At 39.3% G+C, this 20,056-nt stretch overlaps 1 protein-coding gene across 1 annotated transcript in view; it reads right to left on the reverse strand.

Moving 5' to 3' along the window:
- The window catches only part of IDUA (alpha-L-iduronidase), a gene marked incomplete at both ends in the record, with an annotated part of 45,196 nt that overhangs the window by 2,427 nt on the left and 22,713 nt on the right, over positions 1-20,056 (reverse strand). The window contains 10 exons of the mRNA XM_079548685.1: positions 239-315; positions 922-1,047; positions 1,903-2,024; positions 2,609-2,824; positions 3,382-3,598; positions 5,082-5,261; positions 5,508-5,710; positions 6,087-6,182; positions 6,800-6,907; positions 7,609-7,691. Coding sequence (XP_079404811.1) covers positions 239-315; positions 922-1,047; positions 1,903-2,024; positions 2,609-2,824; positions 3,382-3,598; positions 5,082-5,261; positions 5,508-5,710; positions 6,087-6,182; positions 6,800-6,907; positions 7,609-7,691 — 1,428 coding nt within the window. The remainder of the gene's footprint in view (positions 1-238; positions 316-921; positions 1,048-1,902; positions 2,025-2,608; positions 2,825-3,381; positions 3,599-5,081; positions 5,262-5,507; positions 5,711-6,086; positions 6,183-6,799; positions 6,908-7,608; positions 7,692-20,056) is intronic.

The following is a 20,056-nucleotide window of genomic DNA, read 5'->3' on the forward strand; positions in this document are numbered from 1 at the left end:
ATGCTTAAGGAATATCTCTCAAAAATGTAATTGGCTGCTTGTGAACAGCAGGCAGGTTTTCCTATGCAAACAGCATTTTCTCTGCAAATGCTGTATGGAAATCCGACACTTCATTTTGTCAGGGAAATGCACTTTAATATCACTCGAGGTGCAAGCAGTGATTAATTAGTGAATCTGTAGGACTGGTGGCAACTTAACAATTCACACGTTGATTGTATCTATCTTAGAAGTCACTTACTTTGAATTTACACAGCCATCATCCCACAGCACAATAACCTGTCCCTTTGTGAGAGGGATGAAACGAACACCGGTCACCTGTTCAAAGACAAATGTCCATGTGAGAAAGCTGCACAAACCAATCAGCTAGGTGAGATGTTCTGTGCTCACCCTACCTTAGTGAGTTTCATTCTTTCCATTAAGACTGGGGGAAAAAACAAAAATCCTGGCTCTGTGGCTTTGTAGATCTCCAACCTCTAAACCTTGCATAAGACTTTCAGAGGTTCTGGAAACCACTATAAACATTTTAATCATTTGGGATTGAACGAGCAGAAGCAGTTATCTTATCTGAGACATCATTATTTCAGTTTATTTTTAGCCCATAAATTATTAACTGGGGAGGTGTTGTCAAGCCTGGTAGCGTATCATATAATTTTAAAAAAGAAACTGCATTACTACAATATATTTTCCCAGCATTTGTTAAACTTGCATTTATCTCAGTGATGGCTCCTATCTCTTCAGTGGAAATGCTTTATCTTGAATTATGCCTTGGATAGCTTTATCAAAGTAGAGAATAACTGTTTCTTTACTACACAGTGTTTCTAATATATAATGGGCTCAAATGCTAGTCTAGCTTTCCTTAATGAGATTTTAAGAAGGAAGCAGTTCCTAATTTGGTGTGTGATGACAGAATACAATACATACTTGATCAGGAACCGAACTGGGTCTTGAACAGATGTGGATCAAAAAGACTGACGGAATAGGGAAGTCTTGCTTCAGTGTCAAGGTGCCACTTTCAGGAAAAGGCAAGGGACCTGTTACCACTGGGTCCTGTGGAGCAAAAAACATGCCCTGTGAATAATCTTTAATTAACGTTATGGAACATAATATCTAACTGTTACATCCAAGTAAAGTGACTGCACATTTATTTTGGAGTCATAAATTTCTAGTAGAGTCTGAGTATTTTATGTGCTGAGTCTGAGTATTTGTGTGCACTCCCCACCCTTTCACCTCTCTGCCATTGATCCCCAGTGTACAGTGAAAGTGATTGGTAGTTATAACAATCACACAGCTTGCTCACTGAGGATTAGGTATCAGAAGATGGCCAAGAGGATCTAAAACCTTTCTGCTTTCTTGCTGAACGCAGACCTTATGACTCCTATAGGATCATAAAGACTTCAGCAGTATAGTGACTAGGAAGAGAAGATACAATACTGTACATCAAGGTCAGAAGGCAATTACTGTCCCTGAGCACAGAGGTGGTAAAGGTGGTCCCCTTACTTTAACCCAAAGGGCTGAAAAATATGAGAGAAGCTAAAATGACAGTCTACTTATACATCTGCGTATACAGTAAGCAATCTGGGCATGGCTGTTTTTTGTTACTGAGGGCTTATCCTTTCAACTGTCTCCTGAGATAGTATGGCCCTTCTGTAATGCATGCAGGGCCATGCAACTTACTCCAGGCCACTAGCAAATAAACTGGTGATAAACATTTAGACTCTTGTATAAAAAGAATGCAAAACTATCAGTTATCTGTGAGTTACATTTCTCTGCTTAGCTGCAAGTCACTTGAATAGGAGATGGGAATTTTGACTACCTTAGTTAGTGTCTTGTCTCTTTAGCTGTAATTAACCAACTTACAAGCATGTGCCCCATACAATACTTCAAGCAAAGACATGGTCATACCTCAGCGTCCCTTATTTGCTGGAACTGTTCTGGGGAAGGAAAGTCAGGGCTTCCTACTTTTTTCCACTTCAGATAGGGATTGGTTTGGTTGTTGTCCAGGTAATACATCACATACACTGGCTCTTCAGAACACAAATAAAAGACAGTAAACACTTCAATTAGATTTAAATGCCAACATGAATTAATTTAGCAGAAGGAGTTGAAGTCTACTTTCTCAAAAGTGATTTGAGCACTTTGGAGTTGCTTCCATTGCAAAGTTGTAAAAATAGTGCTAGCATTCTTATGAGGCTCTGTAATATATATCTGCCAAATTCCACACCCAGAATTGAAACCCACTTCTTTTCTTTTGCAGAAGTCCCGCATGCATTTGTTGGACAACTGCATCATTTGTGTAATCACGTAGTCATGTTGAGTAATCCTCGTAAGATAATTTGTTGCCTGATATAACCCAGCTAATGAACTAAGATGAAAAGCTTTCTGAAAAGCTAGCTTTTTTCCTGCCTTTATTAAAGGCAGGAGCAAAATGTAAAGAACATTTCCTAGAAGAGCACCATTGTATCTCAGAATATCTGGGAGTGCTCAGAAGACAAGAGAGCTAGCAAATGAAACTCACTCTTACTAGGAAAAGCAACTAAGCAGAAATGTTTCAGAACATGTTCTGTCCTCACAATCAATTCTGAGAATTGCCTATATGATATGTGTTTACCTCTAAGTTTGGGGAAGTGGGTGGCGTTCACTGTGATGGTGCTGACATTGGATGAAGTCCTGTTATCCTCACTTGAATACATCAGCAGAGTAGCTTGCCAACTGTCTGAGGGCTGAAGCTCACTTGGGGTGTGCACAGATGCCAGGACACCAAAGGTGCTGTTTTCAGTGCTTTCACCTTCACTGCTGTTTACTTCCGCAAAAATCTGCTTTTCTCCTTTGAAAAATGTGATAACACTGTAAGCATGCTACTCAATCCAACTTCCGATGCAAGAAGGGTTGAAATATAGGGATCTGTAGGTCGAGCTATGTTCTAGCTTGGTTTACCAGGTGTAGTATCAGTAAAGCTTATGTATGATTTTTACAACTGAAAAGCAAGACACTACAGCAATTCAGGTGATGTCTAAGCATACAACCATGAATTAGGATTTCCCCTTAGTAGGCTGTATGAGTTTTACAGCTGGCAGTATTTCTTGAAGTCATTTGCAGCCTGAAATGATGGCACACAAGGGAAGTTACAAGTCCACTATAAAGAAGTGTTTGGATTGCAGAATTTATAAACAAAACAGTAGATTAAATCAAAGAGATGATAAGCGGTCAGGAAGATCTCCTGACCTCCAAGAAAATAAGAGTTTGTTTTATTTAAAAATCACAGTTGAGTAGGAAAAATCCAGCTTTTTATCTGGGGTGAGATGGATGAAATAATCTCTCTCATGTATGAAATATCTACGTAGATGAGGTTAAATTGCGCTTCCTAATCAGTGATTACTGTACCTAGCAGTGCCAGCAAGCCCATGACAGTCAGCACTGGTTTCCGCACCATCTGGACGTGAGGTGGCTTTGTATTGTTCATCTGAAAACGTGCTGTCAGAGTCCGCTGTGTGAAGTAATGGGGGTAGTAGCTCATGAAGGCATTGTCATTACTCAACAGTGTATAGTTAATGGTGTTGTTGGCTTTGGAAATCAGTAAGTTTTGATGCTGGATGATTACCTGCAAAACAGCAGAGAAGATGGAAAATACTCAACAAACACAATGATGTCTTTATTTGTTTTAAAATTCACAGCATACTGGGAAGACACGTCACTGTCATTTAGAAAAGTGTGAAGAATTAAACTATTCACCACAGCTCATGAAGAAAAGTATTTCTTAAGTGAAAGTTTAAACACTGGATAATTTAAGTATTCACACAGCTCGGTTGATTAAAAGACTGAAGTGAGTACTACTGGTAGTCTGCATAAATTATTAATATGTCTGAACTACAAGTAATATTCCTCTGTTTGAACAGTAGATTAGTAATCTGGATTTTGCATCCAAAATATACATTTATTCCAGTTCTGGAGACATCCTGTAGCCATTACAAAGGGCTACAAAGGGAGCTGGGCCTTCAAGTTGCTCCAGAATCCAGGAATTCTGTTTCTCATTGAGCAGTTTTAGCCATTTGGCACTAACATGGAACAGATTCTCTTTCAGTATTTCACTGGTTACTTTGCCATTTTCCTGTAAAATGTCAGAGCATCCAAGCTCTCTGCCGAACATATTTTGCCTAGAAATCAGAAACAAATGGTACTTCAGAACAGAGAAGGTCTCATAGTCGTACTCCTCAAATAAGGGCTTTTAACCAGGTTAAAAGCTATCTACCAAAGAGTTAATTTTCTGCTAGATATGTCTTTTCTATCCCTTCACAACTCTATGTCACTGTAAACACTGCTGTTTGCTCTCATGAATTCCCGGCAATGCAGCCAGTGACTTGCTGCTTTGGAGAAGATTTAGGAGGTAGAAGCCCTTGTCCCAGAGGTGCAGGTGAAAAGATGTATCCCATTTCTGGGTGAAACACATTTTGCCACGGTTGCTATAGGAGGTAGTGACTCACAAAACAACAAACATGCAGTGGGAATTGTTGCTATGTAGGGGCAAAAGTTGAGCTTGCACAGGGTACAGAATACAGGCATGCTTCTGCTTTTCCAAGCATGAGCAGTAATGACAAGCACTAATTAGTAAAACCATATGTATGGAGTCATTATCCAAAGCCAAAGAGCAGGCCAGTGCTTAGAGATTTACTTCTTAATTGTACTTGATGTCCCTTGACAAGATGAACTTGTGAAGAGGCTGGAAAATAACAGAAGGGAGATGGCAACAGCAGTGTTACACAGAGAGAGAATGGGTAGTCTTACAAGTGAATCTAAATGAGAGACTGTGTACAATATCCAAAACATTCTCCAGGATATGGGAGGCTAGCTGCCAGTTGTCTTCTTTAAGGGAAGATTAAGAAATTTAATATAAATTAAATAAAGCTACTGGAGACAAAGAATTAAGGGAAACACTGACTATATCTGTATTTTCTTGTCTCTGTTACTAAGTTATCAGAATAATAAAAATTAAAAATCAACTACTTTTGCAAAATGGCCTACTTTTACAATTGCATTAAAGCTTCAAGAGACTGTACTATGACAAGACTGTCAATGAACTGAGTTACCTTTACAACCATAGCTGCATATGTCACGTCAGCTCGCCACAGTTGTGGAATAGACCATCCAACCATTGGATCTGCTTCATCGTTGTATATGGGAATGGAAGCAAAATTTGGAAATAACTTCTGTATTTGTTCAACTGCTTCCACTTCTTGTTGCAAGATGTAGAGAGAACGCCCACCTCCCTGCAACAATATTTTGTATCTACTTAGTAAAAGTGAGCGAATAGTAGTAACCACAGAGATGCACCACCATATTTTGAAAATATATTCCTAGATATACATCCTTCTTAAAAGTTTCCTTAGAACAACTAATTGTATTTCCTTCCACAGGCTGCTCGCTTACAAGAAAATCAACATCATAAATCAGAATAAAAAATAACTTAGACTGAACTGCTTAAAAATAGCTTTAACTTAAAGTCTTGAACTAACCTTCTTATGAAGAGAGATGTAGTCCAACCTTACACCAGTCTCTCCTGTGAAAAAGTTGGTTCCATTGTAGCAATGACACAGAAGACTCCAGCATATGGGTGACTTGGGAAAGGGGTGGAAGGAGTCCCCAGGTCCTCCAAATTTTAGTAGACTACTAGCTGCTCTTAATCCCTCTGAGCAGGCATCATAATAGTTGAGAAACCCTGAAGTCCAAGCAGATGCACATAACAAAGGTGATAACTCAGAATCTAAAACTAAAGATAATTCTTTCTATTACTGCATTTATTTGGACTGACAAGATAAGAAGATAAGAAAGCCTTCACTGCATTCACAAGGTTCTTCCAAAGGTCTTGTGAAGTCAGGCTCCTAAAGCACTTACCTGACAATTATTTTCATCTTACTGCCCCGCTACCCCTAGTAAACTTATTTTATAACCAACCAATGGTCTTAATAGTGTAATTTGTGTTCTGTTTTTCTGTTCTGCTATCCCTGTATTTATACTGATGTTCAAGCAGGAGACAGAGTAACTATTGTAGTCAGTAACATAAAAGATTAGTAAGTGCTCAAAAATATGCTTACCTTTCACTGTCATAGACACATTGTCGAAGTCATGGTGATCTGGTTCATTCCAAGTTTCAAAATTCCATTTAGCAACATGCTCCAATCCGTATCTATCTGTGCAAGAGGCCTCATTTATCAGTGATCTGCAGTGCATGTACAGACAATCCTATCAGCTAGACATGTGCTGTATGTGAAGGTATGCACCTCGAGCTACAATAGGGTGTAAATGTTCTCTTTTTAATAGTCATAAAAATACAATTTGGGTAATTTCAAAATGATCTTTCATCTTGGGTTTAGCAATAGCAGAAAGATGAAAAGACCACCAGCACAAAACTGCAGAGTGAGGTGATGTGAGTAATAACTTTGTTGTCAAAGTATGTAGACTGCATGAGGCCTAGGCTAAAGCTTCTGCCTTGTCAGAAATTCTTGAAGCTACTGTGTGGGATGGATTCAGGCTATGATGGCCCAGCACAAGCAATACAAGTTAAAATTCAGTCCTCATGGGCAGGTCAAATGGGCTACCCAGACCACATACTGTACAGTCAGGCTTTTGGTTGTGGATCAGCTAAATGGGGCTACTGTCCCATTTACTATTCTGATATACATATTTTCCTCTTTTGCGATGAAATCTAGTGTCAAGAAACTACAACAAGCCACAGAACATTCCGAAGTAATTAAAAAGGACTACAATAGAATAAGTTACAGGGGTGTTCCCATTTTTTGGAACTTACCTATATATCTGCTGGCCAGAAGTGTAACTAAGTTTCTCCATCTTACTACTTGCTCTTTATCTTCAAAATTTAGAAAATATCCTGATGGATTGCCCATCAATTCAAATCCTAAAACAGACACAAAATATCAGTTTCTTTCCTTCTCCCTCCCCTCCCCTCCCCTTCCCTCCCATTTTCTCCCTCCCCCCCCTCTTTTCCTTTTTAATATTATCCCCTTTTGATTAGTGAAAGGGTTATTGTATTATTTGAAGCAATCTTATTAGAGAAGAAGCAAAGACAATGAAGAAACATCAATAAGTTGGCTTTCTGTCCTGTTTCTGTGTCCCCTCTGGGAATATTTCAGATGTGAGTTTGCTGCATTTGATCCTTGCTAATGACAACAGTAACCAATAGAAATACTGCCATCATAAATCCAGTGCAGAGGAGGAACTTCAAACAGTAGATATCTGCAGAGATTCAAGGGATGCTGTATCTTGAGAACCTGCTTCTCTGGCCCGTTTAGGTGCATGTTAGTTCATAAAATACTTTCTCCAAGAGATGTAATTTCCCAATCAGTACATCTCAGACTATCATTGAAAACTATGTAAAAGCATTTGTTTTGTCTTTATTACCCTAATAATGCTTTTCTCAGAGTGTTTACATTAATGTGGATATGAAGGCAAATGCAAGTAGTAAAAAAAGAAAGAAAAAAAAAAACACAAATTTTTATCAAAATAAAATGTTCCCTAAGAGTAGTTCTATCTGATGATTGCACAATGTGGACAAAACAGCAGATGAACCAAGTTCTGGAGGTAGGGAGTTACTCTTACCTGGAGTAAGCTTATTTTCCCACAGACGATCCATAAGGTTATCCAAGGCAGTAAAATTGTAGTAAAGTTTCTCATTCATCATTCTGGGGAAAAAAAAAAAAAGCAAAAAAAAAAGTTAAATGTAAATACTGTACTACTTGTCTGCAGATAATGAGTCAGATACCTGCTTTCTTTTGGCTTTCAAAATTTACACGTAACTAGGGTTCTTGGAACTGCACACTGATTTCCTTCCTCTGAAGGGTGTTAAGCAAAAGCAAGCCATTTTTCTCGACCAACACATGCCGTTTTCCTACTTCAGTGGCAGCAACAAAAGCAATATAATTAGGATGCCTGTCGGGTTTTGAGTGCTTTGTGTTAGTTTCTCTAACTTTTTGCTAAAGCGGAATTTACCTAGACTGCTTTGAGCTACCCTGGTTTTTCAGTTTCCTTTTGATTTCCTACTCAAAGGCCAGCTTTGTCTCATATTGCTAAGGCTCTTTAATTTACAGTATATAATACAGCCATACTATAGTGCTTCTATGAGTTTAGGCCCACCTGGGAAATAGCTCCATGCCTTTCAAAGAACAGCATATTTACATGTGAAATGTCTGCAATTTTTACTTTACTGTTAGCCTTTACTTCCTATTTCTTTTGCACTTCTAGGATCTCAATCTGCAGTGATTTTAATTTCCAACTTGCATCTGTACCTAGAAGTGGAATTATGTTAGCCACATTTAAATGCATATGTTCGAACACTTATGAAAATCCTAAGGGGCTTCCCTTTGTGTTAGCAATGCTTGCAGGAGTAGACAACTCAGGAGTGCACGATTTGGGAATGGAGCTGCATGGAATCAGTGAAATTCTTCCACCCAGGGGCTGCGAATTTCTATTTGCAATTTATTTACGATACACTTGAAGACATATCTTAAATGCCTGAAAGGCTTTTCTTAATCAATATCCAATGAAAGCAAATATGATGCGCTACATGGATTGTGTACTGTTTCACATAATTTCTGAACCTGTAGCCTGATTTAACTGAAATCTGACAGAATAGAATTCTTGCCAGTATGACGTGCCACCCAGGAATTAAAATTAACTTTTGTTGAAAATATTCTGGCAATATAACTTATTGCTGTTCAGCACAAGCCACAGACTGTTGTCAAAATTCTGCCCTCGATATGCACTGACTAAAGGTTTTGTAAGCACTCTTTTAGTCCAACCCTAGTCAAGTAAGACGGCTGGTCAGGAAATCAGAAATGATTTCTCCAGTCTTGCCAGAGAAACCAGATTTCACTGGTAGAGTGCAGCCTGAAGTTCTCAGAGAAATAAGGGGCTCACAGAATTGCCTACTGAATAAAGAATTATGACATGAAGTAGAGAAAGTGCCATCTGCATCTCTACCATCTACAGAGCAAAACAGGCAAAAAAACCATAATCCAAGCCATATTTACTATACCAACTCCATCTGTGATACAACCAAGCACATACTTTTAGTCCCAGAAGGTCACACTTACTAAAGACCTGAGGCTGGCTTTCCTCTTTCAAAGTATGCCCTGCCACCATGACAGACAGTGTTGTGTCTGCAACTACTGACAGGTTTGCTGTTCCTGCCAAAGTCAAATAATGTAGCAGAATGATTAATTAAGCAAATGGAAGAAAGATTTATTTTAGTATTTATTTTACTGCCCACAGAGCATTTCAGAAGTTACTGCTGGACTTACAGTATAGTTATTTGGGAAAAAAAAAAAAGAAAAAAAAAAGTCTGGCAGTCCCATTCCAAAGTTCAAAGACAAACATTTTGCCACAGAATGTTGTCTTGCTCCCACAGATCCATTAACTATTTCCAGTTATACCCTGTGTTCTATTGAAATATTTGCTTACCTGTACACTTACATTCAGTGAGCACAGAAATGATTAACTCTACTGTCTTGTAAATACTTAATAATGCCACACAAATAATAGCAGAAGAATGAAAGTCTTTCTAACAAATATTGGCTCAACTGTCAGGCTGCTACAAGACGTGATACTAAATATATTTTTATGACACTAATGACAAAACAAAACTGATCAACTCAGCAGTCGAAAGATTGCATTGCCTTTGATAATTAATAAACTTGCAAACTCCTACAGATCTTCAAGCTTTTTTTTTTTTTTTTTTTTTTTTTTGCATTCTTCCTTCCTGATTTCTCTTAAGTCATTGTTTCCAGATGCCTCTGTCTTCATTTATTAGCAAGCAGAAAGAAATCTATTTACTTATTGTTTCTCCTGAACACCTGTCAGGCTAAGACTGCTCTCAGTTTGTTGTTGGCTATGTCAGATGTGGAGCAGCAGTCACTGTCTCATTTGTGCCTGGCTTTCAAAAGTCACTTAACTGGGCTTTTCATGGAGACTTGCCAGATAAAGTTTTACTCTTCTTCAGTCACAACAAGCAAATGCATGTTAGCATGTTTACTGGTATTTTGGCAGCAATGTCCTTGTAAGCCTAGGCCTAGTTTGCTATATTCCAGTGACGGCACTTCTTTTCAGTCTTTGTCACAGTCTTACTTCCAGACTCATTTATTTGCGCTGCCTTGTGAGAGCAACAGCTGTGAACATGAACAGTGATGAGTAAGGGGAGGTGTGTAGGGACTACCTGCTTGCTGTCACAAAATCTTATTTCTTTCCTTCCTGGAAAGAAGGTTTTTTGTGGGCCATCCTTTGCTGAGTCAAAGATTGTAGACCATTGTTAACAGCTTTGCTTTTCTAGAGTATGGAGGAAAATTATTTTCAGGTGCATAGGCAGCTCCTGGACAGCTTGCCAATGCTCTGCCAAAGGCAAAACATACCTGATCAATCTGGTGGTCTTCTATGGTGGAGTGACAGAATCAGTCAACAAAGGAAGAACAACTGATACAGTCTTTCTGGACTATGTAAAGTCTTTGACATAGTTCCACATAACATCTTTCTGTCTAAATCGGAAAGATAAGGATTTGAGGAATTGGATGCATGGACACAGACACAGGGTTGAAGTCAGTAACTCTCCATCCAGGTGGAGGCTGATGATACATGAGATTGAAAAGTGGGTCCACATAAACATGCTGTTCAACGAAGCCAAGAGCAAGGCACTGAATCTTAATTGGAACAATCCCAGATATAAACATAGAGTTTATACAGGAACAGCCCTGTGGAGAATGATGTGGGGTCTTGGTAGACAAAGACCTGCATGTGAGCCAAAAGGGTGCAGCCCACAAGGCCAATGGTGTCCTGGGCTGCAACAAAAGAGGGGTGGCCAGTAGAGAGAGGGAAGTGATAGTCCCTCTCTGCTCTGTCCTTGTGAAGCCCCATCTGGGGTACTACATTCAGGCCCCCAGCAAAAGGAAGATGTGGAGCTGTCAGAGCACATCCAGAGAAGGCCACGAGAACGATCAGAGAGGGCTGGAGCACCTCTTCTATGAAGACAGGTTGAGGGAGCTGGGATTGTTCAGCTTGGAGAAGAGAAGGCTCAAGACCTCTTTGTGGTCTTTCAGTAATTAAAGGGAGCATATCAATAGTAGGGAGACTAATGTTTTACATGGGCAAACAGCAATAGGACAAGGCAAAATGGCTTTAAAATAAAAGAGGAGAAATTAAGATTACATACTATGAGGAAATTCTTTATTCAGAGGGTACTAAAACAATGGAACAAGTTGTCCAAAGAAATTGTGGATGTCCCTGGGGGTGTTCAAGGCCAGGCTGGATGGGGTGGTCTGATCTTGTTGGTGGCAGCCCTGCACACAGCACGTTTAAGGTCTCTTCCAACCCAAACCATTCTGCGATTCTCTGATTCCATGAATATATTGCAAAAGCTTCATGTTGTGAATCTTATCCATTCCACTTTCAGTCTATTTCCCATTCTCTTACTCAATCTCTCATGGGGGAACTGACAACCTCGCTTAGCAAGTCAGCAATTTCCCATTCACTCACTCAATCTCTCATGGGGGAACTGATGACCTTGCTTTAGCAAGTCAGCAATCTATTTCACAGCCAGATCTGCTTCAGTTAGCACAGCTGTTGCTTCTGCTCCTTGGCCTATGGCTTCCTGTGCTCAGCAGGTTGCATCTTTCTCTCTTCTGTCCTAAGTTGATCCTTTCCAGGGGTACAGTAGTAAAGTCTGTAAAGCAAGTGCACACACAGACACTGGACCAAATACCTTATCTGTAAAGACAGCAAGAAATACATAGGCAGGGAGTGTTTCTGTTCCAGATAACCTTCTGTCAGGTATTGAATCTCTGATCATATCACATACCAGTATTAATTTGACAGAGATGTTTAGTTGTATGATGGAACATCACTATGTGTCCTGGTAAGCTGGTTCATGCAAGCATACACTCCTTTGACCCATAGTGCAAGGATGTAGTTTTTGGCTACACTGGGCAGTCACTATTGTTCTGGTGACATAGTATGCATGGTAATTAAGCACCACATCTCAATTGTAAACAACTGTTTGAGGTGACTACTACAGCAAGCATCCTTAGATACAATATCCCAAGGAATTGCTTACTGCATTTTTTTGCATTCTTGATGCCATTTTAAGAGACCACGAATCTCCAGAGCAGACACAATATACTTGATGAACCAAAAAAAAGTCCATCTACCCCCTGTCTTACTTTTTACAAGCGGAGAAACTTCTTCCAGGAAATGTTCACTGAAAAAATGAAGGCACAAGCTGATAAGCTCTGTCAATTCAACCTCTTATTGCCACAAGGTTATCCAGAAGGACCCATTTTTGGAAGTAGCTGTCTTCTTTAGCCAGGAAAGTAGGCTGTGAAGCGACAGTAAGTCACTTAACTTGTGGGCACAGCATCTTCAAGATGAAGGTCAAGAGCTATAGAGAGGATACGTACGCAAGTTTATCTTTTCAAGGAGGCCAACTTGCTGTCCTCCAAGTGTCTCTTACAACACAAAAGGATCCTGCTTCCTTGTTTTTTGGCAGCTGTGAGGAATGATACGGAGTCAAAGTTCAGACTGTTACAGAGAGCTTGTTTGCTCCAAAACCACCAACAGTATGCATTAAATTCTTGTTCTACTGATCACTTTAAAACTTCCTGATCTCAGAAGCAGGCCATAAGACTGTATTATGGGAATGATACCTCAGAGTGAAGGGCAGAGTATATTTCATGAGCATTCACCTTTCCAGAAGTCACTCTCTCATGGTGATTGCTCCAGGTTTCTTCAATGCAAACTAAAAAAACTTCTAAATTGATACCTCAGCTTTAAGCAAAGATCATTAGTGACTAACTACGAAATCAGCAGACTCCTGGGTTACTAATAAACAGCACTCTCCTTTCTGAACTCATTGGAAGCTGGCACTATGGTATTCATTCACAATAGAACTTCCTTTACCATGTTCTTGCTCCACTCAATCTTGTTTCCTACAATCATTATGTGTATGGAAGTCAGTCCTTTTCTGTGAAATCCCTGTATCCCAAAATAAACACAATCACTCAACCGTTTCAGATTCACAAACACTGATCATTCCTCCACACCAGTCCCTAACCAAAACACTGTCTGTGCTTTTTACAAAGGCATTGCAGGACAGAAAGCCTAATTTAGACAATTTTTCCAAACTCTAAAGCCAAATATTACTTCATGCATGCTAAAGAACAGGCACATTTTGTAATTTCCAGTTTTATTTGTTAGCATTAATACAAATCTCATTTGCTTCTCAGCTATATCATTTGTGTAAACACAGACTTAAAATCTGCTTGCTAATAGCACAGCCTCTGCACAGAGGCTTCTGCACAGAAGCAGAATGCCAAAAGACATCATTCCATGCTGAGGACAGAACTGGGTCTGTACTAAGCATAATTCACTCACCCTGTACAGTGAATGAGTCAGCCCAGCAGTAAGGGAAGGGAGGATGCATTGCAAACTACACAGCCAGGCAGCATCCAGCTCTTGCTGATGTCACAGCTTGTCACAGTTAATCTATCCACACAACCAACCAGCGCGATACATGCACAAAATGAAGGACGGGTACGAATCTTTGTGGCTTAGAAACAAACTGGCTTCATACATGCAAAACAAATCTTTTTTTAATTGAAATTCACTACCTCTTCTAGAAGCCAGCCAGGAGGCTGTGCATTCAGCTGAATCTTTTTTATCTTGAAATATACAAAATCAAATTTGTATTCTATTTATAGAGCGTTTTAATTACCTCCTTTCTTCTTTGATATCAGCACTATTAGACCTTTACCTTGCAAAACAACTTACAAAATCTGTGATCTGGCTAAATCTCCCATGCACAGAAATGTAAGCAAACAATGAATGCTTTCAAGCTGATGCTAATTGAGGCCTATGATTTCCTATTTCTTACTCAGCCTGCTTTTGTGAGCACAGTCCTTCCTTCAGCAATGTGCATGTTGGTTGTGGGGGGAAGAAAAAGAGAGAGGCAGACAAAGCATCAGCAGCTTCCTGTGCCAAGGTGAGTTAGCTTGGTAGGAAAATACTGTTAGTCTGTTGTGTCTCTAACCCCCACCTCCGTCCTTTTGGAATAAATTTAAGACATAAAAGGGAAAATAGGCTACAAGATCGTAGCAATTTAGGCAATAGCAAAAGGCATTTTGCCACCTGGCCTCTCCAGACGTGAACAGATCCCGTAAGATTATCTAGGCTTGTATAATTTATTCTTGTGGGATCTTGTTGTGATCTCTTGCTGAGATCTGCTGTGTCTACATTCATTTGGAAAGGGAATTAAACTGTAATAATAACAAGAATCCAAAAAAGGGACCAGTTTTTGATTGATTCTTGGCCACAGATTTAAAGGCCCTTTGAAAGATAGGTTCAGATTCTGCTGGGCTTCTTAAGCAGACCTTTCTTTCTGATTGGGTTTGATGTATAGCAATGATTTTGCTTCTCCATTAACACATGACTACCAACGAAATGTTTACTGTAATTTTACACTGTTCTTGCTGATGGCACTCTAAATGATGTCAGCTATAAGCAATCTTTTAGAGAGTTGAGTAGAGAGACTAAACCTGTAATAAGTGCTAACAACAGCAAACAATTACATAACAGCAAAACATGGACTAAACACTAAAGTTGTAAAGATACTCAGCAAGCAGTCAGCTGATGTATTTATCTAGTGTCTTGTTGAAGTTCAGATAGCACATATTGTCTAAGTCCAGATGCTGCTGAATCTATATGCATGATAAATGTCCTTTCAGGTATGTATTCCTATGTTAATCCTGGTTTGTGGACAGGCAGAGGTGACTGTTCTGAATATATCACTTACTTGCAAAATGAGAAATAAACGATACTGGGTCCACTTCTTAATTTACTGACATTAAATAACTTTTGATGGTGAAAAGGCAGTGTGAATATGACTTAATTTTTCCTGAGTTTTTGTGATGAGTTGTTTCTGAATACTTCAGCACTGTTAAGTGAGCGCTATCACCCAATATAAAGTGAGCAGCTCTTTAAACAGCTGTCATTTTCAAAAGATGTGTCATTTTCTGACTCTTGAAATGCAAAATACAGCAATACCTCTTATAAATGAGCTGATAGAATTAACAAATTGCAGACAGTTTTCAGCAAGATACAGACCCATAGCTTTCTGTAAACTTCTAGCTAATAACATTATTCTGAACCTGGTTTTGGCATTACAACTTAGGATAGTGATATATGATCACTAATAGTTTTTCCACTACATGGTCTTCTTTGCTTCACGCATAACCCTTTTTTTTTCTATTTGTTCCTTAAAACTTTCACTAATATGGAAAACCTTTTCAAAATAAAGAAAATGAAAATTTAGTTCACAATGAAGTAAGAAGTGCTCTGTTTTTTTGCGTACAGAAGAGTTTTTGAATATCCAGTCAAAATCACACATTAATGCAATGTACAGATGAAGAGGCTTCAGTGTTGCTTAGGGACTATCCTTCCCATAGTAAATTTGCTTCTACAATTCAGAAGTATCAATGGTAACATTCATTCCTAACTGATGAATAAACAGGCTTCAAAGTTCAGTCTGCTTATGGATGAAAATGCTAAAAGGAGATCACAGCTCCCAGTCTGGAGAACAACCTTCTCACAGGAGATATGACATAGCTTCAGAGAAGCTGAGTGTAGGGAGAGACTGTAATCTATCTATCTATCTATCTATCTATCTATCTATCTATCTATCTATCTATCTATCTATCTATTTTGCTGTTGTTTTTAAAGGAGCTAACGAAATCTTTGAAAGTAATTTTCAGGCATTAAGGTAGACTCTTGAAGATCATTACTAAGGGGCATTAATTCAGGAAACTTGTTGCAGTTTTGTTTACTAGGCAGACAAGCTCACCCATTTTACACTAAAAGCCATCTGAAGGTATGTAATTCATGCTGGAACTAAAAGTTATCAGCCAAGCTTCCACTATAATGTATTTTCATGAAAATCCTTTTTCAGTGGATACACCTACATTAATTACCATGGACAGCTCATCACTGTGTTTAAGGACTGTTCTGCACACAGCCTTACTGTAATTCCATTTATTGTAGTTTATTTTTTGTCCTAACTAAATAAGTATACAAAACTCTTGCAACTGTTAAAGCAGACCATATTCCTGTTTGTTCTCCTTGCAGTATTAAAACAGAATAGCAGAGATGAGTAAGAAGGCAGAGATTAACAGCCCCTGTAGTTTAACATTTTTAAGCTTATCTTTTACCTGTAACTACACTCTACAGGACACAGATACTGCTACTAGTTATTTGTGTTATCTTACTTTAAATACTACTGGGGTAATATAATTGGACAGATTCAATCTATATCACAACGTAACTTCTAATCTACTCTTGTAGAAAGCTGTGCTCCTGAGGAACTGTGCTACTGTGCATTGATAAGAAATCTGTTGTGGATTTACTGCAGCTGCTTTGTGCCTTTGGTAAGTGCTATGCAACTGGTTTTATGTTCGTAGTGGAAAGAATGCATATTAAAGAATGGTCTTGTTCAGCTTTATACAGATACCTGTTTGTTTGCACTGAACTTTACTGATCTCAGTGTTTCTCCTGACATTAGAGACTACAGAAAAAAAAAAAAAAAAAAAAAAAAGAAATAAAAGAAATAAAAGAAAAAGAAGAAATAAAAACCTAACTGTTTTTTTCACTCCCACATATGTATCATTTTCAGCTGCACTTTTTCTGTTCTTGTCACAGTTAGAGAATGAATGTTAGACATAGCAAGCAAAGGCTTTCAAAAACTGGAATACTGCATTTGTAATTTTCTCAGGTAATGCTCGCAGGAATTCTGGGAATGTGCCGGTGAGTTTTATTTAACAGACTCTATGCTATTGGAAGGATTTAGTTTCTGGTCCTTGTATTTTCTTCTGTGGACAGATCACAGACTTGGTGGCCTTCCTAACACCATTACAAGATCCTGGTATACTGGTGGTTATGAGTGTTGGGAGCAGAAGGGGGGAGTGGAAGACGTAGAAGTGTTTTCTACAGATTGTTCTGGGCTAAGCTTCCCTTGTGTGTCTGTCAAAGATTCAATCGTTTTTTTTGCCAGTAGAATTCCAGTCAACTATTTTCTTCTAATTCTGCTCTTTTAGAGAAGTAAAAAACAAAAAAAAAAACAAAAAAAAACCTGTGAAAATCACCTTGCAAATGTTCATTTTTTCCAGCAACACATCTGGGGGGTCCCAGCACAAGGGAGATATGGCCCTGTTAGAACAGATCCAGAGAATAGCCGGAAAGATGGATCTGAATCACCTCTCCCATGAACAGGCTGAAAGAGCTAAGATTGTTCAGCATGGAGATGAGATGGCTCTGGGAAGACCTTATAGTGGCCTTCCGATACCTAAACATGGCCCACAGGAAAGATGGGGAGGAACTCTTCATCAGTGAGTGTAATGAAAAGACAAGCATTAATGGTTTTAAGCTATAAGTGGACAGATTTAGATTAGACATTAGAAGGAATTATTTAATATGAGGGTGGTGAGAAACTGGAATCTGTTGTCCAGAGAAGCTGTGGATGACATGTCCCTTGAAGTATTCAGGGCCTGATTCGATGGCACTTCAAGCAACCTGGTCTTGTGAGATGTGTCCCCGCCCATGGCAGAAGGACTGGAACCAGATGATCTTTAAGATTCCTTCCAGCAGAAACTATTCTATCCATCTGTGACTCCATGAAAACAAAGTTAGAAAGTTGCAACTGACTCTAGTAGGGATCAACCAATAAATGTATGTCCTGTAGTACTCTAAAATGCATGGGAAAGGTGCTGTCAGAAAGAAATGCAGAGAGGTCTATTTCAAAAAGCTTTAAGTGGAGAGAACCCAAATAATTTGCAACATCCAGTGCAAAAAATGATCATATTGGAAACACACTGTAAAGGAAAAGGGTAGGCAAGTTTTGTTAGTCATTTTGTTTCATGAGTGGTGCTCCCTAGGGTTAGTACTGGGGCCCATCATGTTTAATATAATCACTGATGACCTGGATGAGGGGACTGAGTGCATCCTGATTAAAAGATTAGATTACACCAAGCTGAGTGGAAGGGTCAATTTGCGTGGGGCTAGGAAGGCTCTTCAGAAAGATATGGGTAGGCTGGATAGCTGGGCTGAAGCCAGCAGGATGAAGTTCAACAAGACCAAGTGCCAGGTCCTGCACTTCGGTCACAACAGTCTTATACATTGCTACTACCAGCTTGGGACAGAATATCTGGAAGACTGCATGGAAGAAATGGACCTGGGGTGTTGACTGAGAGCCAGTGACATCCTGGCTTGTATCAGAAAGAGTGTAGCCAGAAGGAGCAGGGAATTGACCATGCATGCCCCTGTACTCAACTCTGGTGAGGCAGCACCTCAAGTACTGTGTTTAATTTTGGATCTCTCACTACAAGAAAGACACTAAGGCCCTGGAGCATGTCTAGATAAAGGCAATGAAGCTGGTGAGGAGTCTGAAGTACAAGTTTTAGGAGGAGCAGCTGAGCGAACTGAGATTGTTCGGTCTGGAGAAGAAAAGGCTTAGGAGTGACCTTATAGCTCTCTACAACTGCCTGAAAGGAAGCAAAAGAGGAGATTAAACTCTTCTCCCAGATAATAGAAGACAATAGTGAATGGCCTCAAGTTGAGCCAGGGAAGGTTTAGTTTGTATATTAGGAAAAATTTATTCTTGGAAAGTGTGGTCAGGCACTGGAATGGGCTGCCCAGGGAGATTGTGGAGTCACAGTCCCTAGAGATGCTCAAGAAATGTCTAGATGTGGTACTGAGGTACACAGTTTATCAGGGTTATACTGCTGGCAGGTGGATGGTTGAACCAAATGATCTTGAAGGTCTTTTCCAACCTTGGTGATACCATAATTCTATTCAGAATATGGCATTCACAACTTAAGAGGTCATTTGAGAATATAAGCCTTGGTTCTAAGGAACAATTACCAAACTGGGTGAAAGGATAGATTTGAAAGACTAGGCTTGATTTAAATTGCTTTATGTTCAGAAATAAATACCACAGGCCTGAAAAGAAACAAACAGAAGCAATGAAGCCACTTTCTGTTCTGTGGTACTTTATATTGAAGAGGCACACTGCCTTACCACCTAAAGTGTGTGCAAAAGTCATTACACATATTAAGCATGCTATTGCTTTCCTCTTGTATGGAGAGTATGTTCTAGAAACCACCTTTTGAAAGGCAAAGGAACATGCCACGATTGCTGCTTGTCATGACTGTCAGTTGTTCAAGCAATGCTTGATAAGACTTTCTATAGGAAAGAGGTAAGAGAAAGGATTTTAAGACTCACATGAACTTCTTGAGCTTCTGGGATAAGAGTGTCCCAACTACTACAAGGAAGTTTGAGATCCTGGAAACAGTCACTGGTTTTTGGAATTCATGACATTTAATAACACAGAAATGTGCTTCTCTTTCTGCTCCACTCTCATGGTGGAGTTGTGACTTCTCATTTCCTTCGTTTTATTATTTCCTTTCTACTCTTACAGAAAAACAAACAACTTCTTGCTCTGGAATAAAAGGCTTTGTTGGATCCTGACCCTTCGTAGACATGTTTGTACACTGTACCCCAGAAACAATTCCCTCTGCTGGCAGCGAAGGAGTAATCATATTTACCTATCCAGAAACATAACTTGATTCAAGTTTCACATCTCAGATTCTTATGGCAAGCAACTGTACCTGTTCTTTCTTGGCTAAGAAACACACACATCTCCTCATCCTTTAGCTTGCAGCCCAACATAACTTCTAATAGAAACACTGGAAATTCAATGGCTCAAATGGCAAGTTCCAAATGCAGTTCCTATGAGTCATGGGTCTGTGCCCAGTCTGTTAACTTACACTGCCTAGTTACCACATTAATTAATGTTAGGAAAAGCATGATTACTGGTTATTTGGACAGCTCTGCACCAAGTAAAAGCTAAGGTAAGAGAGGAATTTCATACAGTCCTATCACAAAATCATAGAATGGCTTGGGTTGGAAGGGATCTCAAGGATCATAAAGTTCCAACCATCCTGCCACAAGCAGATCAAGTAAT

The sequence above is a fragment of the Tetrao urogallus genome (genome assembly GCF_951394365.1).
Source record: "Tetrao urogallus genome assembly, chromosome: Z".
Classification (NCBI taxonomy): Eukaryota; Metazoa; Chordata; class Aves; order Galliformes; family Phasianidae; genus Tetrao; species Tetrao urogallus.